The sequence below is a fragment of the Epinephelus fuscoguttatus genome, linkage group LG16 (genome assembly GCF_011397635.1).
Source record: "Epinephelus fuscoguttatus linkage group LG16, E.fuscoguttatus.final_Chr_v1".
NCBI lineage: Eukaryota > Metazoa > Chordata > Actinopteri > Perciformes > Serranidae > Epinephelus > Epinephelus fuscoguttatus.
In genome coordinates, this window is record NC_064767.1 from 10,873,394 (window position 1) to 10,900,911 (window position 27,518).

The 27,518-nt window shown below is 41.6% G+C and overlaps 1 protein-coding gene across 5 annotated transcripts in view; it reads left to right on the plus strand.

Moving 5' to 3' along the window:
- The window catches only part of abch1 (ATP-binding cassette, sub-family H, member 1), a 34,816-nt gene extending 7,731 nt beyond the window's left edge, over positions 1-27,085 (plus strand). For all 5 annotated transcript variants that reach the window (XM_049599959.1, XM_049599960.1, XM_049599961.1 and 2 more), the window contains 18 exons: positions 64-223; positions 1,964-2,118; positions 4,059-4,166; positions 6,267-6,360; positions 10,790-10,864; positions 11,288-11,468; positions 11,763-11,859; positions 11,977-12,145; positions 12,724-12,824; positions 16,539-16,609; positions 16,907-16,956; positions 17,448-17,504; positions 18,271-18,341; positions 18,488-18,576; positions 19,495-19,598; positions 22,032-22,191; positions 22,662-22,766; positions 25,684-27,085. In XM_049599959.1, coding sequence (XP_049455916.1) covers positions 64-223; positions 1,964-2,118; positions 4,059-4,166; positions 6,267-6,360; positions 10,790-10,864; positions 11,288-11,468; positions 11,763-11,859; positions 11,977-12,145; positions 12,724-12,824; positions 16,539-16,609; positions 16,907-16,956; positions 17,448-17,504; positions 18,271-18,341; positions 18,488-18,576; positions 19,495-19,598; positions 22,032-22,191; positions 22,662-22,766; positions 25,684-25,790 — 1,954 coding nt within the window. In that variant the 3' untranslated portion in view covers positions 25,791-27,085. The remainder of the gene's footprint in view (positions 1-63; positions 224-1,963; positions 2,119-4,058; positions 4,167-6,266; positions 6,361-10,789; positions 10,865-11,287; positions 11,469-11,762; positions 11,860-11,976; positions 12,146-12,723; positions 12,825-16,538; positions 16,610-16,906; positions 16,957-17,447; positions 17,505-18,270; positions 18,342-18,487; positions 18,577-19,494; positions 19,599-22,031; positions 22,192-22,661; positions 22,767-25,683) is intronic.
- The last annotated feature ends 433 nt before the right edge of the window (positions 27,086-27,518 follow it).

A 27,518-nucleotide genomic window follows, 5' to 3' on the forward strand; every position in this document is an offset into this window, starting at 1 on the left:
GATGTAAAAATGCTCTGGGAGCTGTTTAATTTCATCTGTGTTGCTCTTGACTCTGTGTTGCAGTTATGGCCTTTTGGGGCCCAGTGGTTGTGGGAAGACCACACTTCTGAAATGCATCGTGGGAACTCTGAAAATCTCACGTGGTCGCATCACCGTGTTGGGGAAGCCACCTGCATTCCCCGGTCACGGGGTGCCAGGGAGGATGGTCGGGTACATGCCGCAGGTAAACACCACATCTTGAATTTGCATGCATTTGTGGATTTTCCAAACCTTGTGAGGTCATTTTTTTCTGCAAGAAGACTTCCAGTTGTCCCAACTCTCAGCTCTATGTTCAGTCAGGAAGGTGTTTTTGGGGGAACCTCACCTGAAAGCTCACCTGATAGCACGCTGGCCTCACATAGTGTAGGCTGTCCTCAGCAGCGGCCTGTGTTTAATTCCAGCCTGCGGCCCCCTTGTTGCATGTCATCCCCCTTCTCTCCTCCACATTTCCTATCTATCTGGGCAAACATACACTGTCAATAAAGGCAAAACTCACCCCCTCCAAAAAAAAACACTTTAGGGTCTATTAGGTCTATTCTGTATCAGCACAGAGTCCCATTACTCTGTCACTCAACTCCACACATGAGTGCCTTGCTCAGGAGCTTCTTTAATTTAGCTTCAGTTGCTCCCAGTGACCTGTACCTGAGTGTGTCTCATTACTGTCAGACAGGATATCTGATGAGGCTGATAACACACACGGCATCTGTAACCCTTAGCATCAGAGTAGTCCCTGATAGGAAGTGATCTGTGACCCAGAGAGGGAGAAATGTGACACCTCGTCTGTGCAGCGCTGTAGTGAACTTGTTGGCTGATGTTGCAATACAGAGTAATTCATTGATGGAACAGTATTGAGCTGTGGGTTACACCAAGAATTTAGTGATACAACTGTAGACATTTAGATTTATTTTAATCAACAAAAGAATAATGGGAGAGATGTCCAAGACAAGGGCTGGGTATTGATCCAAATGCTGTTTTGATCGCCATTAAAATGTGTCCGTAGCACAGAATATTGGAGCTTGAGCACTTGCGCAGTTTCATGCTGCTCTTAAGGGATTTTTTTTGATCATACATCTTTGGATTTAAATAACATTTTTTTTTTTTTTTTACCAATGTTAGGGTTTTATTTAGGCAGTTACCTTGTACAGTAGCTGTGTATTGACAGGGTTTAACATTTAATAATGTGAGATGAGATTTATTTTCATGAGGACATATCCAGTAGATTGTCTTGTTTTTCTCTGTTCATTATTTTTCCCTCAACAAGATTTAATGTTAAATACATTCATATGTTGTTTACATATGTTATTTTGCTCTCTACGTCTGGGAATATTTAATATCGCGCACATTACGTGCAGGTAATAAGAGTTATGATTAAGTTTGGCGGAGTGATATTTATAAGATGTGAGATGCCACTATTGTTGCCGATGTTCAGTTGCCCTACGTTCTTTTCGGACATTGAAGTGGATCAAGTTACACATACAAGCTGTACACATGCTCTTACTTCACCTACAGCCCTTTGATTGTAAATTCAGTAACTACTTTATTTTAGGTAAGACAGGGGAGAGAAATCTGCCTTACAATAAGTTTGGCTTCTTTCTCTGGTGGAAAAAAGGTTTCTCAGAGAAAAACATGTCGTTATTCCTCAAAGTAAGATCTCCACAAACGTATGTTTTCGGTATTGTTACCAAAACTCAGGTGTGGTGATGCCACAAGTATGAAAACATTTCAAACTACACCCAGCCATTCATATGACAGTCATGTCTTATGTTTGTGTGGAAGTGTATAAAGAGAGGAAGGGTTTGCAGTCGGGTAAGATCAGTTACACGTGGAGGTCAAAAAGCTGCAGTAACTTTTAAAAAATACCATCAAATTTGAGATTCAAGCAATACTCCCTCTTCACTGATAAATCTGTTTTTGTGTTGCACAGGAGCTGGCGTTGTACAACGAGTTCACCATCAGTAACACCCTGACCTTCTTCGGCCGAATCCACGGACTGACGCAGAAGGAAACAGAGGCACGCATGAATTTCCTCATAGACTTTCTGGATTTACCTCAGAAGCACAGTCTGGTCCGCAATCTCAGGTAAGATCATATGTAGCAGAATAAGTTTGATATGTAACAGAGCTTCTCCTGAATTTGCTGCAGGTGAACTTTGTGTAACATCTCATTCAATACAATCTCCAGCTAACCTTGGCGATACAGTAGGATACTGATATAACTACTATCCTTTCAATAATGCGATGAGGTCCCTCTATTTAAAAACATTTTGTCTTTTTTGTGCAGTCCTTTGCAGTAGGTAATTTCAGAGTTTTGTGCTCAGTGAAACACAGACAGTGATAGTGGTGCAGCTGTAAACTGAAGCTGCTGTATTTCCTCAGATACAGATAGTTTATGGCTTTAGTGAGTCTACAGATACAGGTGGACTTTGACGCCTGAATTGCCTGAATTGTGCACACACAGACAAATATAATCACTCTCGTCCTCCGGCTATAAACCCAGTGCCCATAAAACAATTTGATTTTGTCTGATAAGGAAACAAGCTAGTGTTTTTTATGTAAGTTTAGATGCTGTGAAATAAAAGTCCCTCTTTGTGCTGTTAAGTCTTGAAAAGTTTTAAAACTTGTGCACCGAAGTAAAGCGCTTCTGATTTGCAGCTCAGTTTTAAATATGCAACATGTTTATTGTCCCGCTGAATGAGTGATCATATCGAGGCGTGTTTTCTGCCAGCTTTCCGCTGCCGAAACTTCTGGCAAAAAGAGGCTAGTCTGTTCTGTAAGAAAAACTTTCCCCCAAACTGAACATTCACAACCATCTAGCACATTTAAAAACAACCAGTGCTGTACAAAATAAAAGAATGACACACAAATATTAAGCAATATAACATGTACACAAATATAAAACAGAATAAATCTGGCAAGAACAATAACATACGTAAAAAAGATTCTAAAATATTAAAATATTAAAACCACTACAATCAAACAAAGGCCACTGAAAACATGTACGTTTTAAGATTTGTCTTAAAAGTGTCAGTGGAGGAGGAGGATATGATCAGTAGTGGAATTCCAAAGCTCTGGAGCAGCTGCCGCAAAGGCACAATCTACATTTGTATCTTTCCCACAGACAAAGATACTCTATGGTCTAGATTAACAAATTAAAAATAGAGTATGTGGCATTTCACCAAATATTTCTGCTGGCTCTCTGCTTTGTAGTTATTTTTAAAAATGGGAGGCTGCTGAAAGCTGTGGGAGAAAATGTTTCAATCTCCCAGGCACTGATCGAGATCAATAAAAGCTGTAGATTATTTATGGCCCTTTATGGGAGAATAATCAGCATCTCATGTTACAGCTCTTGATTCACATCCTTGATTCATTACAAAGCCCCCTCTGTTCCCAACGCAGCCCCTCGAACCAGCCTTCATTAGCGGTTCATGTAATATTTATGTCATGTTCGCTGAAACAGCCTGTCGTGTCACTGAGCTGAAACTTTTAGATACAACTCCAACACAGCAAAAAGAATTCACCGTCAAAATGATTTGTTTTTTGTTTAAAAGATGTGGAAAGATCTCAAAACAGGCGTCCTCACTTGCTCTGCCGCGGGCTTTCACAGGTTGTTGAAACAGTTCACTCAATAATATGAAAGACATTCCTGGTATGAATAAACACCCACAAGGTGGCACGTATACCCATTACTCTGTTTCTGTCTTAGGTCATTCTTTCTTATGTCTTTAACACAATGCAGGATCAAGCAGTATTTGTGATAAACTAAAAAAATTTTTTTTTTTAGATAATATCACTAAAATAAGGTCAGTTCGTCAAAATGTGTCTTCCTCCCAACATCCCTCCCTCAGGTCTCGTTGTTTTCCTGCATCTTGTCAGGCCGGTTCATCCTGCAGGTTTTGTCTCAGCTGCTTTCCCTCAGGAGTGAGTGGTATGCAGAGAGTGGGAGAAGATTCACCTTTGTCACCCTATTTCCTCATTTGTTTTCTCACTTGTTTTTTCTGTGTGTCTGTGTGTGTGTTACAGTGGCGGTCAGAGGCGCAGGGTGTCTCTCGGCGCAGCTCTGCTTCAGAATCCAGAGCTGCTCATCCTGGATGAACCGACAGTCGGAGTGGACCCTGTGCTCAGGGCTAAGTATGTAACACACACGTTCAGTTTTCTTCCCATGATGGCAGTTCTCCACCTTCTTTCACTCTCAGAAAGGTGCAGGCCTGTTGTTCACCAAGATCGTATACACATCTGTTATTTCACACCCCCCCTAATAAAAACATAGGAAGCTAAAGGGAGACATTAAATTAATCTTCAGTTGCATAATAAATCCTGCTAGTTTTAAACACACCTGTATAATCCTGGTAGAATGCTCCAGATATATTTAGCAGAGGGGGTTCCTTACAATTCTTTCTATTTCTGTTTTTCATTTTTCTGGCATTCGTGCCACATTGTGATTTACAACATAACTGCCTGCAGAGACGAGCCACGAGACAAAGGTAATCAGAAGGATTTAAACTTAACTTTAAGGGTAACTTTTCAACCTGGAGTCTATTTTCCTATGTTATTGTGTCTACTTCACTAATGGAGATAACAAATTTGAAACTGGTCCAGTATTGAGCAAGAGTGCTGCAGCTGACAGCATCCACCAAAGGTGTTTGTTTTTTGCCACGGATAGGCTCAAATGTTTATTCTAAGTGTCTGACAACACTATGCAAAGGATCCCTACAGAGACAGACCTTTTTGTTAAAGAGAGACCCTTTTTGTTTAACCAGAAACAGCCCTGAAATCACCATCGCCAAACCCACCAGACCCCATTTAAATATACAGCAAATTTAGCGTGTATAGAGGCAGCATATTTTCACATCCAACGGGGTGAATTAAGGGATAATTTGAACCAAACAAGAGTTGTTGATTGTTTGAACGGTGTAAAAACGAACTATGATGACTGTTGTGACTTTTCACTTTGTTTCTGTTGACTTTGAATGAAGTGTGTTTTACGATGATAAAATTACTGTTTAGTTATATGGAGTCTGGTGGGTTTGCCAATAGCGATTTTAGGGCTGTTTCTGGTTAAACTAAAAGGATCTTATTCTTTAACAGAACAGTCTAACTCTGTAGAGATCCTTCTCATAATGTTGTCAGACACTTAGAATAACAATCGGAGCATGTCATTAGCAAAAACAAGATCTTTAAGTGGACGGAAATGGCCCACTGACATTGCGTTGCAGCCTGTTTCACCGCTGCCAGCTGCAGCACTCAATACTGGACCAGTTACAAAAACTATTGTTCCCATTAGTCACTTAGACACAACAACATGGGAAAATAGAGTTACACTTTAGGCAATCGCATTGTGGTTACATGGTGTTTATTTTAATCCAGAAGTGAGTTATATTTAGAGAACAGTTGAATTAGTTTGCAAAATTGCATCACTTAACTGTACTGTGTCCCTGAACACCAGGAAAAGACAACATTTAAAATGTAGTGTGATTAATCAATAACCAAACCCCAGAAGAAACCTTTTATATCACAATATTGATATTATATCAGAACATTACCTGGCTGTACTAGCTGTGGCAATCAGTAGTACTTTGCTGGTAATTCAGTTCACTGTGATTGCTCCTCAAGAGATTTTTTTTTTTTTTTAAAGATATTTTTTGGGCACTTTTTAGCCTTTATTTGATAGGACAGACAAGCGCGAAAGGGGGAGAGAGAGAGGGAGCGACACGCAGCAAAGGGCCACAGGCCGGACCCGAACCCGGGCCGCCGCGGCAACAGCCCTGCACACAGGGCGCCCGCCCCACCACCAAGCCACCGACACCCCCTCAAGAGATTTTTATCTTGTCGGTATTAGTGAAAGTTCAAAATAGTTGGCATGAGAACCCACAGTCATTTATAATTAAGCTGTCACATTACATCATGAGCTGTATCTATCAGCAGTAATAATGTCTGCGTGACTAACCAGGAAACATGGTGGCGTCAATATTACAACTTGACATCTGAGACAGAATTCATATGGACAAACTTTTCTGCATAAGTCAGAAACAGACTGCTCTCCCTCAGTGAGCTGCTTCAGTCTCATTGTATAACAGCACCACAAAGCTTCATCAGATCAGACGGTTGGCATGCAGACCGCTGCTGGCGAAGCTGTGAGCTTTTTCAGACTGAGATTTTAGGAAAACTCTATTAGCAAGCAGCGGGTCAGGCGTTATGTAATTTGTTTGGTTTCTTGGGTCTCCTTTCTAGGATCTGGCAGCATCTGGTGGAGATTGTGAGGACGGGGAAAGTCTCTGTCATCATCACTACGCACTACATAGAGGAGGCCAGGCAAGCCAATGTGGTGAGATAGTTCGTACATGCATGGACACACACATACACACATGGAAGCTACATGCATGAACATGACAAGGACAAATTAAGCAGAAATAAACACTCACAAACATCAACCAGGAATACTGCTGCAAATTCTATAGAACAAAGCAGCAACACTGGTTCTCATGTTTCGTAGAAAAACAATGAGTCCATTGATATCTGCACTGTGTCAACTCGTCAGATGAAGTTTATTCTTTATTATTTTTGGCAGGAGGGACAAAAGATCACAGATAATGAGAGAAAATGGGGGGACATCCTAAAGAGTTTGTACAGAAGCTCTTTTGTGTCTTTGCTTTTCGTTTTACTGACAAAACAAAATAAACATTTGCTCACATTTTTACTTACTTGCTCATTTCATAATTTGTTCTTTCAATTTATTAATTACTTTGCAAGGATAAGACTGGTGATATTCTATATTTTTCTTAATATCAACGTGAAAAAAGTAAACCAATCAGTAACTGATTTATGAGAAAGTATGAAGAACCAGTGGTGGTGATGGTCGACTGTTGCTTCAGCTTACCTCACTTGTATCTCAGCCAAAAAGTTGCACTTGAACACATCACAAAGACTACAGCCAGTGGTCAACTAGCACGTATGTTCTGCCCCTGCATGAGCAGAAAAAATTCTCCATAGCAGCAAGCAACAGCATCCTGTATTCATTGTTCAAAAATGGAAACCAGAAGACTGACAGGACAGATTCAAGACACTAGAGTTAGCCAGTTAGCACATTAACAACACAGCCCGATGTTGAAAGAACAAATGATATTTACAGTGTGCTAGCAAACAATATCACAAACAATTATGAACTGTTTCTGCTAAAAAACTGGATTTTTTTGCCAACATCCGATATGCCAATATGTAACAACTCATTTGACCGATAACTGACACTGATAGCGATATATATCCACTTTTTTTACCCACCTAATTTTGGTGATTATCAAGTCTCTTCTGTATTGGAATCAACATTATATTTTGTGCACATACTTTTTTCATGATGGCCAACCAGCAGATGGAGACATGAAATACAGCACTATTTGATGTATATAATATATATTCATTGTGCAAATTAAGAAAAAGCATGTTAGCTGGTTCCGATTTACTACATTTTATAGCCGATATTTGCCGATACCAATGATGTACCAAGCTGTTTTGATGTTACGCCCTCTTGACTTGAGCCGTTTGTTTGCTTTCCTCGCTTGCGTTTCTCTTCTCGTGCACTGAGTTAAAGTGCCAGTCAGAGCGATTTCATTCACCAACGGGCTCCACTGCGATTCAACATGCTGAATCAGCCGAAGAGACACCAGCAAGGGTCGACTAGTGCTAACAGTGTGGGACACACTGCAAAAACTAGGGTGGCAGACGCTTACTGGTGGCCTAGCATTGACCGACAGCTGACCATTGGCTTGTTGTGCAAGGACCCTTATACAGATACAATAGCAAAGCACCATTAAAGTCCAAAGACAGTTAATAACTATAGTTCGTTTTGAGTCAGTCACACTTACACCATCCTGCTGCTGTAAATATTCACTAGAGCAGTAAATGTGTATTGGTGTGGACATTGAGCCTTTGCAGCCAGTGACTGAAGCTGTGCTCAAGACTTTGCATGATCTGAAACCCACGAAGAACACGTACAAATCAACCCCAAGAGCACAGACAGAGAACAGGAAGTAATGCACACGTTTTTCAGCCACCAGAGAGCTGTTACAGACATTTTCTAGTTTCATTTGTGCACATACAGCCACAGATTTCAATGGTTTGATGGTGAACGGTCAGACACAAGACCAACAGGGCCTCACACAGTACAAAGGATGTGGACACTATGCATAAGATAAGCCTTTATTGATCCTCAGAGGGGAAAGTCAACAGTTAAGCCTAGAGCTCCATATTTTTACAGTACATTTAGCACCCACGTTACCTTCACTGCTGGTCATGCTAATGCTTGGCTCAGCATAAATCCATTCAGTCTATGAGTTCAGTCATTGTTCACCACTAATCTTCTTTGTATGTAAAGTCCATAAAACTGGGTGCTGAGTAAGTTTGTGCTGTAGATTATTCTGCCACATGCCATTTCTTTTTCTTTAGGGGTACAGTTGATCATGTTAGGGACTGTGTGTATCAGCTTTCCCCTGTGTGTTAGACAGATTTCTTAGCTGTGATCCATGCACAGACAGACATGTAAAAACCATAAGTAGTTGAGAGTCACATAGCTCTTTCCTACTATAGCTGGTATTTATGCTAAGCTAAGCTAAACGTCTTCTGACTCTCTCCACATGAGCTAACACATAACGTGAAAACACAAGAGCAGTATCGATCTTCTAACTCTGGGCAAGGCAGCAAATACATGTTACTTCCCCCAGAGTCACTCTAATCCCTCAAGATTATTTTACATGCCGTTATAATGAATTTAAGGAAACATGCAGAGGTGAAACTCGTGAAACAAATGATATTATCTGGAAATTGCAGAAGCTAAAATTTCACTTCTGTTTTTATAAAACTGTAAATGTTGTCAAAGGCAATAGATGTGCTTCTTCCAGTCGGAAAAGATGAAGTATTTTAGCTGAGCAAACAACAGTTTCTAACCTCCACACTGCAGCTGCTTGGGTGTGTCTCGTCGTGGTTTAAATGTGAACGGTTTATTTAGGAGAGTAAGGCTGGTACATTTAATACTGGCCTTTTATTAAGTCAGGGATATCAGCTCATGCACAAAAAGCACATAAAAAGTCAAAAACCTGCAGATAGTTGACATTAATCTTATTTTTCTAACATAGTTACTATTTTGAAGTGATACTTTTATAGTTTCATGCAGACTTTACCAGCTGTGATGTGTCACTCTGCCTCACAGAGTTTAAATAGTTTGGGTTTCAGTGGAGAATGTATGGTCCCATGATGTTTAAATGCTGTACAGTATAAGAAGCTTTTCTACCCTGCTTACAGTCCAGCAAAAAGACTGAATACTTCTGATGTTAAGACAAAATATTTGCTGTCGGTGACATGTCGTCTAAGTGGCTTTTAGATTTCTGACAACTCCAGCTCTTTTTTCTCAAGCTGTGCAAAACCAGGTCCAGGGTCATTTTGGCCTCTCACTGATGCAGCTACATGTAAAGACAGTCCTAAAGCCAGTCTGACTGCTCAGCTGGCTCAGTCATTCAGCTCCATTCAGGGTGAAATGATTGGAAGATCACACGACTGAGGTAGAGTGAGGTGAATCTGCTGATTTGTTTATGGCTTTGTGGCTTTTAAAGCTTGACAAACTATGTCAAGTAAAGTAGCACAAAGAACAACAGTGCATCACTCCACTGCCAAGGAATGAGCATCGCCAGGTTATGTCAACTGTTGTCAACAGTTTCATCAGTCTGACTCTGTCTGGTACAACAGAGAGACTTTGACCAAACAGCAACTGCAAGTTTGGTTTATGATGTGTTTGACCTACTGAAGAGGTTGACCAGTTTACTGTTGTGTAACTGGCTACATGTTTATATGTGGAACATCCTCATATGTTAAAATGACACTCTTGAGAGGTTAACACAGACAGTAAGTGCTCATTTAAAAAAAACGGTCTCTGAATACTTGATAAGTTGTGGTGCGGTGGTTAGCAAGAGGGTTCCTGGTTTTAACCCAGGGTGGGGAAGCCCTTCTGTGCAGAGTTTGCATATTCTCCCCGTGTCAGCGTGGGTTTTCTCCAGGTACTCCAGCTTCCTCCCACAGTCCAAAGACATGCAGGTTAATAGGTGACTCTAAATTGTCCGTAGGTGTGAATGTGAGTGTGAATGGTTGTCTGTCTCTATGTGTCAGCCCTGTGATAGTCTGGCGACCTGCCCAGGGTGTACCCTGCCTCTCGCCCAGTGTCAGCTGGGATATGTTCCAGCCCCCCGCGACCCTAACAGGATAAGTGGTTATGGAAAATGAATGAATGATAAAATATGAAACTAGAGAGGCACTCAGAGAGAGCAGACCTCCGCCATTGCTAAATGCCCTATTTTGCAATGTGAACAAAAGTGAAAAGCAATTCATGTATCCACCTCGGGATGTGGACTTGGATGTTGTTTTGTTCATTTTTTGGGTGAAAGAATCTCAGTGTTGATGATTCAGGAACTTTGTGGAAAGCTGACTTGATGTGTCTTGAATTTGAGAGCTTTGGTTGCATTTTGCGTGCGTTTCTAACTGTTTTGACTGGGTAGATATGGACTGGAATTAAACTTTCGATGTATGTGCAGGTACTATGATCTGTATAAAAAAGGAGAGACTGCAGAATACAGGGAATGAAATATCTTATCCCTAAATAAACGTGGTAATCATAAAAAGGAAATAAAAAGTCAACATTCTGTCCAGTGTTGTTATAAAAAGACAAGAATATCACCGATGAATGACAAACATTCTCATTCCTGTCATTTCTCCAGGTCGGTCTCATGAGGAACGGTCGTTTGCTGGCTGAAGGACCTCCGGAGGCAGTCATGAAGCAACACAGTGCAACAGTGAGTTCTCATTAATACCCTTATGGGATGTATGGACAACCAGGGGAGCTGGTAGTTAGGGTAGGGAAGTCCACGGAGCAAGGCAATTTAAAATGTTGCAGCACATCTCAGAAACAGTTCAAGATGCTTCATATTCTGTATTATATTTAGGATGTAAAGCAGATTATGCTGCATGTAGATAAAGATTAATGAAAGACCAAATAAAGAAGTCAACAAAATTTTAAGTTTAAAGAATGAGAGCTAAAAGAATACAAGCCAGGCCTGAATGTGAGAAACCACAGTTAAATTATAGGCAATGTTGAAACCCTAGATTTAAAGTTGCTCAGAGCGTTGGGTGAGGCCTCACATGTGCACCAAGAATGTACAGATGTACGCAGGTGAGACTACCTGATCCCTGTTCATCAACATTACCTTCTGCTGCAGACCCTGGAGCACGCCTTCCTGCAGCTGTGTGAGACATCTGACCAGATCGGGTCTAAACGAGGGTCCAGTCCACCTGGTGCGCCACTAGAAAACAGCCAGTCATTCGAGAGCGGGCGGGACGAGAGTCACCCAATCCTTGCGATTGGACCGGTAGCTACAGAGGAAGTCCCCAAATTTTCAGGTAACAGTTTGAAACATGAAACAGTTAAGGTCTTATTTCAGTTTGTGAGAAATATTAAAGGATAACTTAGGTATTTTTCAACCTGGACCCTATTTTACCATGTTTTTGTGTCAAAGAGACTGATGGGGACAACAATTTTTTTTTTAATTTGCTGCAGCGGTGAACCCGGCTGCAGTCTAGTCCCTGCACAAAAATGCAGATGCTGATACACAGTTTTGCAATCTGTCTGTTTTTGCAGGGGAATAAATTTGTCAATTATGGTCTATGGGAACTTGTTTGTGTTTGTGTGTTCAGCGGACTGGAAGGTGAGAGCAAGACACGTCCTGCCCAAGTGGAGAAACATCGCTGCCCTGATGATTAAAACATTGGTGCGGATGAAGAGAATGCCAGGGTACGTTGCAGTCGATAGCATTTAATCGTAATATCTGGTGATCAGCAGCAGAAGTGATGATGGCCAGATATCTGTGAGTGACATATTGTGTTTACACTCTCCCCTCTGTGCTCGCAGCTCATTGTGTTTCCAGTTCTTGCTGCCCGTCATCCAGGTCTCTCTGATCTGTTTGTGCATTGGAAGAGACCCAGAGGGGATCCAGGTTGCGGTGGTGAACAACGAGACGTCCCCCTCCTCCTACAGCCATTCACTGCTCTCCTTCCTGGACAACTCAAGCGTGCAGCAGGTATTTATTTATACACACCAGGCGGTATCAAGACCTCTGTTCTCATGATTATGTGTGGGAACCAAAGAGGAAGTGGGTAGTTTCTGTGTTTGTTCACTGAGGCAGATACATCTACGGTAGATTCACATTTATATTTTATTGTTGATTAACTACGACTGTTCATTCTTACATGATGAATTGTTACTTACATCAGTCAGACTGCACAGAAGTAAGGTTTGTGACCTTACATAAGAGTGACGGTTAATACCTGAAACGGTTCAGTTCTTCAAAGAGGAAGCAACAGGCATCTATCCCAGTCGGTATATTTAACTTGACTGTAATCAAAGTTTCACTTCTGTTCACAGCAGAACAGACACTGAGAATTTCATTTTCTAGGAAATCAGCGAAGTGGAAAGGTTGTTTCTCTGTGTGACAACAAACCCTAACCTTTCGAAATACTGTATAAAACACACAGCTACAATGACACTGCTTTATAACTAACATTAGAAGCTTTAGAAATGTGCAACACTCTCTTGATATAAAAGGATTAAAATAAACTGCATCACATAAATATGAACTGTTTCTCTTTCTATCCACAGGTGCCCTTGTCCCATACTGAGGCCTTTGATGGGATCCATAACGGAGAATACTGGGGTGTCATCGGCTTCGGCAAGAACTTCACCAGCTACCTAACAAAAAGGTGAGACGAGCAGTTATTTTCCACCACAGTTGTATTTTAAAGGCACACTCTGTATGTCCAATCCAATACACTTTTTGTCAAGTATCTCACGGTCCGCTAGCTGTACGTTCTGTGCGCACTTAATGTTTATGTCCTTGTAGACATAAAAAGATACCCAAGTGGGGCGCCCAGTTGCTCCTTAGGGGCGCCCCATGCACAAAGGCAGTGTCTTTGCCCCGTCCAAAGCGAGGTCCTCAAAGTCAAAAACACGGTTTCATCAAGGTCTTCTTGAGGTAGCTCAGAGTAGAGCTGCTGCTGCTGCTGCTCCTTCTTGTCGAAAGGGGTCAGTTGAGGTGGTTCAGACATCTGATCAGGATGCAGCAAAGGGCCGCAGCTAAGACTCAAACTCTGGCCGCTGCAAAGGATTCAGCCCATATGTCCCAAGTCAGCCATAGCATTCAAAGCAGCGGTGTGAAGTGTAGATTTAAGCAAACACAGTCGCAGTGAGCAGCATGTAGCTGCCAGGAGCTGTATGTATAGTCCAGACCGGTTTGTGACATGTCTCCACATGTCTGACATGATTTGACCCGTGTCTCTGCCTCCTCTGCTCCCCCCTCTGCTCTGACACCTAACAAACAACATTATTTTTGTTTCCCTTCTTGCTTTTCCTTCCTCATTTGACTGTGTTTCCTTTTAGAAATGTCGTAGCGCAGACTGATGCTATGCAGCCTGCAACGCCCTCCTGATTATAGAAGGCTGTGTTTGTGTGCACCAGGGGAATTATTAGTCATGATACTCAAAACTCACAATAAAGCCAAGCGGCTCAAAACGCCAGTGTGACGCACAGACAGCATTCTAGCGTCAGAGAAACATGATAAACATGTAACACATGACAAAGCAAACCACACAGTTAACAAGTGTGAATTTGAAATAGCTGCAACCACGTGTGGATCTCACTCCGCTCCTCTTGTAGCCAATTGGCATGAACATAAACACACCTTCACACACACACACACACACACACACACACACACACACACACACACACACTTAACCTCCATTACAAATTTCAGCCCCTAGGTCAAAAACTGTGGCCGCCAAAATGTGGGGAAATTTTTGTGGACCAACAAACTGACCAACAGAGCGACTTATAGAGCTGCTGGTTGCAGCTAAAAACAGATAATGACTGACAGGAACTAATATTGCACTTATTAGAAATAAGTGGATACATTATTATATCGTAGGGGTGCTGGAGCCTATCCCAGCTGACATTGGGTGAGAGGCGGGTTCACCCTGGACAGGTCACCAGACTATCCACAGGGCTGACACATAGAGACAGACAACCATTCACACTCACATTCACACCTACGGACAATTTAGAGTCACCAATTAACCTGCATGTCTTTGGACTGTGGGAGGAAGCTGGAGTACCTGGAGGAAACCCACGTTGACACAGGGAGAACATGCAAACTCCACACAGAAGGGCCCCCCCACCCTGGGTTCGAATCAGGAACCCTCTTGCATCTTAAAATCACAAATTAATGGGTACCATCAGAATGACTATGATTCAGATTCAGTTCGTTTATTGGTGTCCTTAGAGAAATTTGACTTGGAGCTAGGGGTCAGCACACACATATATACAATCAACATATAGTCACCAACATAAACATACACACATTACAACACATAGTCACCCAGTTAGCCTCAGTGCATCAAATTAAATACATAATACATACATTAGACGCACTCCTCATGAATCAATTTGATCGACAACGGAATAAACGAGTTCTTGTGCCTGTTATACCTGCAGCGTGGTATTCTGTACCTTCTTCCCAAATGCAATAACTTATATTCAGGATTCAGTACATGGTCAGGATCAGACACGATTTTACGAGCTTGTAAAATCGTGTCTGATCCTGTTCATGTCCCAAAAAGCGGAGGGAAAGTAGTGAGGAGAGAGGGGGGAAAGTGTCCTGCCTCTCTTCTTCCTAACTCAAATACATCAATCTATAAGTAGAAAAGTCAGGCATTAACCCAAAAATCATACAAACATGCATAAATTCAAGAGAGGTGGAGCAGCGTTACACATGGGACATTGCACAACAACATTTTGGCAGGTACTTGTTGTTAGTTATGGTAGTGTTGCAGCTTTAGTTATGGAAATGTAGGTTGGTTTGTCGGTCCAGCAATTGAATTTGTACAACAAGGATGAAGCCTACTGACGTTGCTAATCCCCCGACTCTTTCTCTTGCTCCATCGTGAGGCTCATATTTATAGTTTTAAGTGAGATTTTTTAACAGCTGTTGAATGGTTTGTCATGAAATTTGGTTCAGACATTCATGTTCTCCTCACAATGAATTGGGGTCATGACTTTACATACTTTGTTTTTTATTTTGTCCAATACTCAGCTTTGATTGTGCTTTGTGTTAAGTGCCAATTAGCAAATGTTGGGATGCTAACAGGCTCAACTAAGATAAGCAGCTACGGCCTCATACAGTAGAGGCATGGTTCTACACACATACAGTATGAGAAACCATTCACCATGCTCCTCTGACAACCACAAACACACACATGATTAAACCCACAACACCTCACACCTCAGCATCATGTGAGGATGAGTCAGTCCTGGAGGGTAAAGCGCATGAGTTGTTGTTGTTGGGTGTGAATCACAGTTCTGCGCGTGTGCATACTTGTGTGTATTTCTCTGTGTGTTTGTGTGATGCCTTGGTACTAGACAGTCTGGTCCTTCCTGTCCCTAACACACCTGGACAGGTCACGGCGAAGCGACAACCAATCATTTGCTCCTTCTTACTGAATCATGTATTGTTCATGTGACAGAGCTGCCTGAGAGAAACAAAAAGGTGTCTGCTGTCATGTCCACTGCTCATGTGGAAATAATCTGTTCAGTTAGAGTTATTACCTAATGACCCAGATGTTCATTCACTGTCTTTTGAATATTATAGGGACAAGGCATGATGGGTGAGGAGTTAATGTAGACACACCTTGTGATACAGTGCTTAGAATGTAATTTAAACACTTCTGAAACATGAAAGCACTTCCCAGATGTCAGGATTTGCAGCTTTTCTTTGTATTGTGTGATTAAAAAAACATGACATGTTATAATCAAAGCGATCCATTCACTAATTGAGAAGCTCATCGTCAGATTACACAATAATGACACCATGAGCTGCAGCCGTGCAGAGCTGCTCTACAGGTGGAAATATTTTCATTTCCTGGCTCGTTGCCATTCGCCTGCAAGAATGTATGTCTGCATGATTTCTTACAAACACAAACACTGAAACAGGACACTGTTATTATGGTTGGTGTAAATATATTTAAAGGTGTGTCACAGATCAGGGGAGCAAGGCACGAAACACGATGCATGTCCACTGAAGCAGGACGACACGCAAGGGAGTTAAAGTCACTCAGTTGCATGTATTAACGTATCCTCAATGTCTTAACAAGGCCATGGGCATTGCTTTATTTGTGTCAGAGATATAATGAGCCCAGCTAAACCTCTAAGTTTTAATTAGATTGGTGATAAACCCACAAGCACTCAGCATTGTGGGCGACCCCAGCCGCCCCTCACACAATCCCTCTGCCTCCTGCCAGCAGGGAGAGGCTTCAAGAGCCTTCGTGCCCGCTCCACCAGACTCATGAGCAGCTTCATCCACCAAGCTGTCAGGAAACTGAAATGAAGATTTTCAGGTTATGACCATGTCGTTGTTTTTACAGGATGATGCAGCGGCAGGTTTCTAGAGACGTGGTCGACGGAGGATCGGTGCACCTCTGGCTGGACCTGACAAGTAAGTAAGATGCAAACCTGTCTCGTGGTTTGTTGTCTCTTCGCTGACTTTAATTACAAATGCATGGAATAAGAGCCACTTCAGTGACAATGTATTTATGAGATAATATTCTAGCACGTGAGATTTCTCTCCAGGAATCATATTGCACTGTTGGCATATTTTGGAAACATCTGATGTATTGTTTGGTATCGAATTCTTCACATCTGCCTTATACTTGATGAAATTGTGAGGATTCACATGTACTGTGCATGTGCTAAAATATCCGTCGTTAATTTTTGCTGTTTATTTTTTCTTTAGATCGACAAATTGCCGTTATGCTGCAGAAGAAACTCCACGAGGCCTTTGAGGTATAGATAAATATATTTCCTTCCCTTTGTTTTGGTAACTGGCGCCTCATGTAAAAAAGATCAGATGCTGTCATTTTTCAAGGGGAGATAAAATCAGAAATCATTCATCACAACCGCAAAGACGTCTGACAACATTCAAGACGTTACTGTGTAAACTGATACACGTGGTGCAGTACAAGTTTCAGCGTGTGTGGTTGACCAGAAACACTTAGACATAATGTACCACACTTGGCTGAGTGTGTTTGATTAAGGGCACTACAGCAGCATTACGTCTCTGATAATAATATTGTATATTTTAAACAATATTTTTAACTAATTTTGTTGTAATCTTTGTTATCAAATCAACATTATGATTACTGAATTATCTCTTATCCATAATTAGCCCTGTTACAGTATAAGTTACAATATAAGCCATGCAACATCCTTTTACTTATGTGTTTTGCCAGTATTGTTTAACTTGCTAATATTGTTACTCTGTCCTCTCTTTGCAGGCTTTTGTGGACAACAAGTTGGGTAGTATGTCGTACCTGGTCGCACTGCCAATAAAGGTGAGCCAAGAATAAATAAATGAGTGTAATGGGGAGCTTGTAGCTCACCTGGTAGTGTGTGTGTCTCGTGTAGGCTGAGTCCTTACCAAGTCTATCATTTCATGTCTATTGTGCCTATCTAAAAAGGCATAAAATGAAAAGATGAATTTAAAAAAAATCAGTGTAATAACAATATAGAAATGAATAAATGAATGAACTTTATTTATATAGCACATTTTAATGCACAGAACACAGCACAAACAGCAAAGAAATGAAACCATATAATTATACCACACTCATTCATGGAGGAATGAGTAAATTAATCAGTCAACAATTAACCAAAAATAAAGAATACATATTAAGAATATAAAACAAATAGCTGCTAGTTATAGGCTATGATAAAAAGAGATGTTTTGAGCAGTCATTTAAAACTGTCCACTGAGCCAGCAAGTCTAATATTTTAAGGCAGGCTGCTTCATATTTTGGGGCATAGTAGCTAAAAGAAGCATCCCCAAAGGATTTTGTAGTGACATAAGGAAGGAACAGTTAAAAGAGCAGCTGCGGAGGATCTCAGGCTTCGTGGAGGGACATAAGGTGATAGGGAGTCTATGATACAGGAGGCTGCGAGGCCATTAAGAGCCTTAAAATGTATAAAACCTATTTGTGTTACAGTCTTAAAAGAGACACTACTTTAATACAGTGTGTGTGTTCTGCTAGTGTAGCTTTAATTGTTGGTGTGTTTCTGCTACAGACTGAATAATAAAGTCAATTCACGTTTTTGTCGCAGATTGAGGATCCAATCTACGGCAGCCAAAACACAGACTTCACTACGTTTGTGACACCCGGAGCTGTGCTCAGGTCAGTGTAATGTAATAACTTTTAAATGACACATGTTGCCAATGGTAGGTAGTGTTTTATGATCAGGTCATTTTGCTTGGTATCCCTGAGAGATTGAAAAAGTTTTTCTCTCTTCATCCTCTTCCTCTGCTTCTCTGGCCCTCCAGTATCACCTTCTACCTGGCCGTGGGTCTGACAGCTCTCTCATTTGTCCTGGAGAGGAAGGAGGGTCTTTTGGACAGATGCTGGGTCGCAGGTGAGAGGCCAAAGTTCAAACAACACACAAAACACAAAAGCTGTGTCCCATGTTCATTTCTACTCCCGTGCATACTAACTCAGTGTAGCTTTTGAGATTGTAGTGCGTTAGACCATTAAGTATACTCAAGAAATCCAGTACGCATATTAAAAAACACCATTTTCCTAAACTGTGATGTTATAAGAAAGAGTTTTTTTTGTCAATTTCTTTATCAGTTACTTCCATTCTGACCAGGTAGTGAATAGTGAGTATGATCTGTGATGTTTCTGTCTGTAAAATTTCCCCCAGATTAGATTATTGTAGTCATCATTTCTGCTGTTTGCCTTCGCAAGCCAAAATAAATATTATTTCACTTATTACTGCTCAAATGCACATTTAAGCAATATAGAAAGGCAGGAATTTTATGTGCACCTGCAGGAAACACACTGTACATTTGACGATATCCCCTAACCGTGCAAATTTTCTAACACTATATCGGCTTTTAGGGAGGTTTGTTTGGATTTTTGGGGGGAGATAATGCAGGATATATTTACTTTTAATCTGTAGATTCATTTAAATCCTTTCATTGTTGTCCATAATATGTTTGTGATAGACATTTAATATTGTCATGAATCTAGTCAGTCTTTTAAGTGTAATTTGAGATATGGCCAGTAGAGGGGGTCACATGGTCACAGCAGAATGAAGCTGACGCATCCAAGCAAATGCCGAGCATTTAGAGGACATTTTAAAAGGATTAATATAAGAAATCTTTTGATGGTATAATTAAAATGCATTTAAATTATTTGTTATGACCATTTAGATTCAGATGAGACTGAAGGAACCTGTGTTTGGGATTATTTACTTCTGATATCTAATGAGGTTTTGGACAGACCCTATAACTAAATAATAAAATGCATTAATATTTTGTGTCTCCACCAGGTGTGAGCTCTTTGGAGACGATGCTAGCTCACCTCTTCTCTCAGCTGTTTGTCATCAGCGTTCAGATCATCCTGCTGCTCCTCTTCATACTGCTCGTCTTCAAGGTTCGTCCTCCTGACAGCGACAGTCACAAACACACACACTCCTCAGTTAAGATGAAAGAAAGTAACAGCAGAGAAATATTAAATAAGAAATGAAACAAAAGATAAATAGAAACCAGGGCCTCTTTGTTTGAATAAACAAAGCTTTTTACAGACACGCAGGTACACATGTTTTTCCAATCACTCTTCCGTGTGGTTTGCTCTTCACTGTAATGCCAATACCTGTTTGGAAAACCAGACCACAGGGTCAATACAGTTTTACCCCTGAGACCACAACGCAGTCAATTCATGTTAAAATGACAATATTTCATGTTCTATTTGACCAGCAAAGTTGCTGTTCAAGCCAGTTTTTTGAGCGTCTCATTAAAAGGTCACTGTGTTTGACATGTTGAAGGTTAATGTGGCACAAACCTAGCAGGCATGTTCATTTGCATTTTTACTACATCATCAGAACTTTACCTACAGCACATAATTATGTTGAATTTATTTTAATCATCAAACGGGAATTTTCTTCCAAGATCGTGTCGTGTAATTTAGTTCTTTTCCGAATAGTGTGCACGTGACAGTGTGCAGTAGAGGTGTAAATCTTCTTGTGTGAGTCTCTGAAGGTCAGCGGGGTCATGTTTACTGCAGGGACGTGAGGGTTCTGTTCATCATTGGTTTTCAATACACATGTGAATGAAATCAATCCAGGAAGAAGGCACTCAAGACAAGAGAATAGATATCATTTGTGTGTGTGTGCGTTGAGTCCATGCAGGCGCACTCTTTTATGGGTGTGTGCTCTCGTCTCCGTCTGACAATGTGTGTGTGTTAGCGTCGGTGTGTGTGTTAATTAAGGTGCTGAAGTCCAAAGAGACCACCACCGCATAAATCACTTCCTGCGTTGGCCGTATCCAGGGATCACTGTGGGATCGCCACGACAACAGCCCTTGATTGCTGTGGCAACCGAGCAGTCATGTGGACTGTCGGTGCAGGTCTATTTTTGCACGTTGTCAAGGGAGACGGATAGTGTCTTAACACACCGAGGACAAGTGCACCAGCACACACACACACACACACGCACACACACACCAGGAGACTCAGTCTTTCTTACAAATGCCCTCAGATTCTACTTAAGTTAAGAGAGTTATCACCTTGAATCTTCTGAGACTTTTATCTCAGCTCTTGTTTGATTTTGTTTCTCGTCTCGTGCAGCGCCTCCGCTCTGTCTGCGCTCCTCTCTGCCTGTGTGATTTACAACCAAACTCACTCAGCAAAAACATTTCTTTTCATTTTTTGTAGTATTTTTGGCCGAAGATCAGTGCAGAACATCAGAGAGTGTTTCTGTCTCTGTAGGTCTCCTCCTCGTTCCCTTTATCTCTCTTTTTTTCCCCATTGCTCTTCATCTTATCTTCTCATCTGTTCTCATGTTCCTTAAAAGAGCATTTCACAGATTTAGCTTTACACTCCTGTAACGTCATCAGACTCTCAATGGATGGTTTAAAAAGGATCAAACTCTGCAGCAGAACCAGAGAAATCTACTTTTTATATTGCATGCTTGTCTCTTCCTTGTTAAATGCTGGTGCCTACATTACCCACAATGCAACTTGACATTCATGTGTGTACCAGAGTACTACATCGAGACAGGTACCCATGTGTTTAAATGAAAATAATAAAAATTAATTGGTGTGTGCTGTGTTAGTAGCTGCTAGTAGCCTTGGGTCTTGAGCGTGTAGCAGAGATGAGAAACGAGCTGCACTCCGTTCTAACTCCACAGCACCAGGTTGTTCAGTTTCAAAGTTATAGTATTCGGCCACGACCAACGCTGACTCAAGTGACATCACCTGAGGCATTTTTCTCAGACTTCACACAGCTCCCTTTGGAGCCTCACAAGGCTTTAGACTGACATCAGAGGAGTTTCCCTTTAACAATCACATAATTTTGCCTTCTGCGTTAAAGTCTAACTTTGAGAACAGACACAGCGATGTGCAGAGCAGCGTGAGCTTCAGTTCAAGCACATCAAAATTAAAACATGTTGTATAGTTTAAGTTTATTTTACTTTATTAATCCCCCTGAGGGGAAATTCAATGTTTGGCTGACACATAGAGACAGACAACCATTCACACTCATGTTCTACGGACAATTTAGAGTCACCATAACTTGCATGTCTTTGGACTGTGGGAGGAAGCTGGAGTACCCGGAGAAAACCCACACTGACACGGGGAGAACATGCAAACTCCGCACAGAAGGGATATATGGTCATTTAGATTTTGTGCATGTAAACATATTGTATATCGCTCTGCAAATGTCATTTTGTTCTGTCTGTAATTCTCCTTATCGCACTCTTTTTTAATCATTTTATTCCACTTTAGTTCCAGAGCAGCTTTGTGATGAAAATAGCCTCTTATCTTCACCTTCTCTCACTCCTCTACCTCATTTCTCTTTCCCTCTCCGCAGATGCCTAATGAAGGCTCCTTGGTGCTGGTCATAATTCTGATCGTGCTGCAGGGCATCACCGGCATCTCGTTTGGCCTCGTCATCTCAGCGGCAATCGACGACGAGCAGAGTGCAAACCAGGCCGCCCTGGGCATCTTCTACCCCAACCTCATCATCAGCGGTAGGCCTGCCTGTGCATGTGTGTTTGTGTGTTTGACTATTAACTGTCAATCCTTCAGGCAGCCTGTCTACTCTGGAAGTTATAAAGAAATCTGAAAGGCTCGATGTTTACTTGAACTCTCACTGCAAATAAGAAAATTTTACCACATACTCTATTTAGTGGGTGTTCTGGGAGTTTCCGTCATATCACATAATCTTTGAACCTCAGACGTCCTTAAAGTGCTCAGAAACCTTGTGGTGAGGTTATTTGTCAGGCAGTTGTTTTCAGGTTTCATGATTGAACTGTGAACCTCTTATCTTTGGATTTTTTGTTACCACGTCCTTCCTTCTTTGCGTGCTTTGTTCTCATCACAACAAGGCAAAAACACGAGAAACCAGAGATTGTTTAGATGCTTCATGGGGTCCATTATTGGGAGAGAACATTTTAACAGCAGGTATAGCTGACGGTCTCCTCTCTGTCCTGTACATTAGGTATCATCTGGCCTGTGGAGTGTATCCCGTATCCTCTCCGCTACGTCAGCCTGGCTCTTCCTCAGACCTACGCCTCTGAAGCCCTTCGCTGTATCATGTACAGAGGTAATGCACACGCACACGTTACACAATGCTCAGTTTCATAATGTCCCTGTAGCTTGCCTGGTGTGCAGGCAGCATGTGTTCGGGTCAGATGCATGCACGCGGCTCAGATTGTTATGCATTGCCAGTCGTCTAAATCTTTAATCAGCTCTGGATCCTGTGTAACTCAGCTTCCTGGGATGGAAGGTATTGTGGTTACAATGTCTCTCAATCTTTTCTCCTTCTCTTGACCTCGACGTCTCCGAACAATAAGACTTGACGACCGTCTGAGGCGCCCTCCATGTTACATGATACACATACATACATGCACAGGAAGTCAGAGGAGACGTTTCCTGTTTTAAAATCCTATCGTAAAGGTAGAGGTGGAAGACGAGACATAGGCAGAAATCGACAATGTCAGAATTCAATTTGGGGGGTGAGCTTAACTTTGCAACTGCATCCTGCAACATTCACTGATTGGAGTCACTTGAACCTTAGTGTCTCATCCCTTATGTTATATATCTTATATGTACATCCAAGCATTCACTACGGCCTGGATCAGCTTGTATCCAGAGTATAAGAACATGCGTGTTGTGTGTGTTCTTTTTGGGTCATCATCCCACATTGTCTGCTGTTTTCAAGATCAGGAATAAACTTCATTACATGAATTATGGTAATACAACATATGCACTGAAATTGTAGTGAAACAAAAAGGAAAACACAGTGACAGTAGTGTAGAGACATTAAAAACAGATGTCAGTATATGATACAGATCAACATCATTTGATAAAACCACGAGTTAAAGGAACACTTCAACCACAAAATGACCATTTGTATATCAGTCACACACTGTGCACTACCTTGAATTCATGAGAAAGACTTCAGTTTTTTGTAGCCCCCACAGTACATAGAGAATCCAAAAAAGGTGAACATGCTTCTTGAATATAAGTAAACAGGGACCGCCTTTAACAACGGCAAAACTATATCAAAACATTCATTTCCAACCTCTCACACAACTCGTACAGTATAATCCAGGTCTCCTTTATCCAGCTGTATGCTCAGTACTTCCCAAACATATTAATTTTCGCTAAAACGTTACAATCTAAAACACGTCAGTACAAATAGTCTCATGCGTGGCTACCTGAGCTTGCACATGCTTTGAACTTTGCTCAAGTGGAGCTCATATGCATGCGTGTTCTCTTCGTGTTTAGGGCACACTACTCCTGGGCAGAAATGTTTTAGCAACTATGCATGAGTTTGGGAAGCATTGAGCATACAACTGGATATATGACCAGGACTACTTTGGTCAAAGAAGACTTTATTTCATTTGCAGTATTATATTTGGTGGTATGGCTCTGTTCTGGGGCCCCTCTGCCTTTCCTCAGGCCTACGCAAAAAGCCTAACGCAGAGAGAGCAAACCTCCCTGCCCTTCCATGCGCCTACATGGAAGAGCATGGGAGAGCAGCAGCAAAGACCCCCCAGAAACAGAACAGAGCAGCATCAATGACAAACAGAAATTACACTGATAAGTCAGACACAGCATGAGATGGAGGAGCTGGGGTGGAGGTAGGTTACAAAGCGGCTTGCAGAGGAAGCAGCAACAGTAGGCAGACCAGAGCAGTTTAAATAGGGCACCCTGAATGAGATTCGCCAATTGGTTGCATAGAAAGGAATCATGTGATCTATCAGCTGACTCCCTTCCATCATTTAGCTGCTCCATCAGTTGGGATGTGAGCTGAGCTTGACATGGCGTCCTGCCTGAACTAACACCGTGCTCAATTTCTGCTGCTGTTAAACATGATCCCCAGCTACTTGTTTGCCTATTTTGGATTCTTCGTTCAACAATTTTACCAGTCTGAGAGGAGTTCAAATTTCCCACAACTTTATCTAATGGACATGTGAACCCGAGAGAGGATAAACCCCACCTGATCTTGTCACTCATGTGTCATCGCCATAACTGTTGTTTACAGTAAATACTAATTACAGCCTTCATCAGTGTGATCTATTATGCAAAAGATACTCTACGTGACACTTTCCCTCCTATGTATGAATATTACAGACCCACAGTGGACTATGTATTCGAGGGAAGTTAGCTGATGACCTGTCGTGTACATACAGTGAAATACTTGCATAGTGTTGTTGGCAGCTGAGCAGCCTTGCCTTGCTCAAGTGCAGTGGTAGACATAGGGTGAGAAGAGGACATTTCATTTACTTAAACCTACAAAACTAGTTTGTTTAATGGTCCAAGTGATCGCTCTTGTAACCCGTGAGGCAGCTCATCACTGCTTCACAGGATTACTTTGACTCTTAGATGCCTTATTTTATATTCATTTTAAAGTACGTTGTGCAGTTTATAAAATTAGGAAGCCAAAAATGTAGCTAAAACTGTCAAGTACTGAGAACGGGCATTAAATGTCCGGCTCATTTTCATTTTCTTTGATCAGATGGTTTCAGATTTAAATCAAATTTCTGCCAATTCAAAGAAAGAGATTGACATTTTGTGAAATGAGAGTTGGAGAGGAGATAGATTTTACTGTCATATCTGGCAATTAATTATGAAGCTGCTGCCAGCAAGTGGTTAGTTTAGCTCAGCATAAAGACTGGAGACAGAGACAAAGAGCCTTTTGTTGTATGAATTAAACAAACAAGATGTGACACGATTAGTGAGCTTTAGAGATGCTGGCAGGTAGCTGGTTTTACCTTTGGACAGAGCCAGGTGAGCTGTTTCCACTTGTTTCCAGCCTTTTTGCTAAGTTAAGGTAACAAAACTGTATTTTATTAAGCCAAAGTTCTTCTAAGACTGTTTGTGTTTAGTTAACATCTGACAAGCGTTAACAGCCACCTGTTTACACACTGGGATGACCCCCATCATACAGCATGTCCAGCCTCAGCCTCCTGTATTTAAATAAAAGTGAATATATCCATAAATCTTTCCAACAGGTTGGGGTCTGTCTCGGATGATGGTGTGGCGAGGCTTCGCCGTCACCCTGGGCTGGAACACTTTCTTCCTCATCCTGGCCACGGTCATCTTAAAGCTGAGGACGTGACGGCCTCGCCACAGAGTTCCTCCTTCAGCATGGGGGACAGAGCCGTCAGGTGAAGCCCAGGAGCCCAACCACTCACCTGGGCATCCTGTCTTTGGATGGAGTGGGGGCAGCAGAGCAGGAGGAGGGAGGGGGTCACTGTGGTTTAAGGGACTGACTGGGATGATGCATCAGTCTCCCTCCTCCATGTTGTCTGTCTCACACACGCACACCGGTCAGCTGCCTGATCCTGCAACAGTTGCTTTGGCCTGCGTGGGTGAAATTTCAAAATGCTGCACGTAGAGGTGCTAGACAGAATATGTACATGCACAATGTGAGAATATATGTTATATAATTAATGTAAATCAGAATAGTGTTTAGTTTCACTTCTATGTGCAGCTTGTTGGAACTTTTCACCCCCATAATGGGCCATGTACCAACTCAGGGTCACTTTTTTATTTCTGTTTGCCCTCTCTCTGAAAGCTCACAGAGAGATTTAACGGTGAATATACTGACTGTAACTGTGGGACAATTGTTTTGTCCGCACAGTGTTTGTTGCCTACCTTATATCTGCATTATAGAGAAACATGTATGTAAATGTGTGAAGGAGTCTCAGCACAAAATAATGTTTTTGTCAACAAAAAAATGTGAAAACTTTTTTATTTTTTCCGGTTGCTTTACAAGCAGAAATATCAAAGACAGGATTGTTGTTGCATTATGTCGTGGGAACCAAGAATAGGTTTTAAAAGTGCTGATCGCTTCATATTGTCAAGGAAATTCTCACCTGTTCAGGCTTCCCACAACAACAGTACCTTTCTTAGTTGCTTGCTTCTTGACACTGTGTTCAGATTTACGTCAGTCCTGTCTGGTGTGTGACAGGAAGTGGTAACCCCTCATTACCAGGTGCTCAGCTGCAAACCGTCATCGTTCTCAGTTCAGGTCGATGGTGTTCTCCTTAACTTGTGTTTTGTGCCTGCATCTCCTGTGGGAGAGAAAATGTTTGGTTTGAAGGTGGTGATGGGAAAGCATTTGTACTGTGTCTTTTTATTTTCAGTAACGCTCCACTTTGCTGGACAGAGTGGAGGCTGTTGGATAGATCCTTGTCGCAGGTCAGGTGAAGTCTGCATCCATGCAATATATGTTTTTCAACCTGCTCATACTTTACACTTTGTTTATGACTCTTTCACCAACAATAACACAGAGTAAAAGCACACAGGAGTAATGCTGTTTTGGAACATGTCGTGGAGATGTGGGATGTTTTGGTGCCTGCACTGTGGGGAAAGGGAAGCAAAATAAAGAAATGAAGAATAACTGTAAAATCTAAGCCGTCATGCAGCTAAACCAATAATTTGAAGTAAGAGGGAAAAGACTGAGTTTGAGTCAGAATGCTTGATTTTTCAAGAATCAGTAAAACTCTTTATTTTGACTTTATAGTATTGGATTTATAAAAAATACAGCACATCATTTTGTTTTTAAAGGTCTAGTCTGTACGATTTAGTGGCATCTAGCAGTGATGTTGCAGAAAACTATGGTGGCTGATGCGAGAACGCAAATGGCCCTATCTAGAGCCAGTGTTTGCTGTGTCTCTTCTGGACCACTGTAGAATAACAAGGTGGACTCTGTTGAAGAGAACTCCACTCCATATGTAGATATAAATGGCTCATTTTCAGGTAATGAAAACATGAGGATTCGTATTTTCAGGTGGATGTATAGTCATGAATATTATATTCCATTTCTGACAATATATCCTCC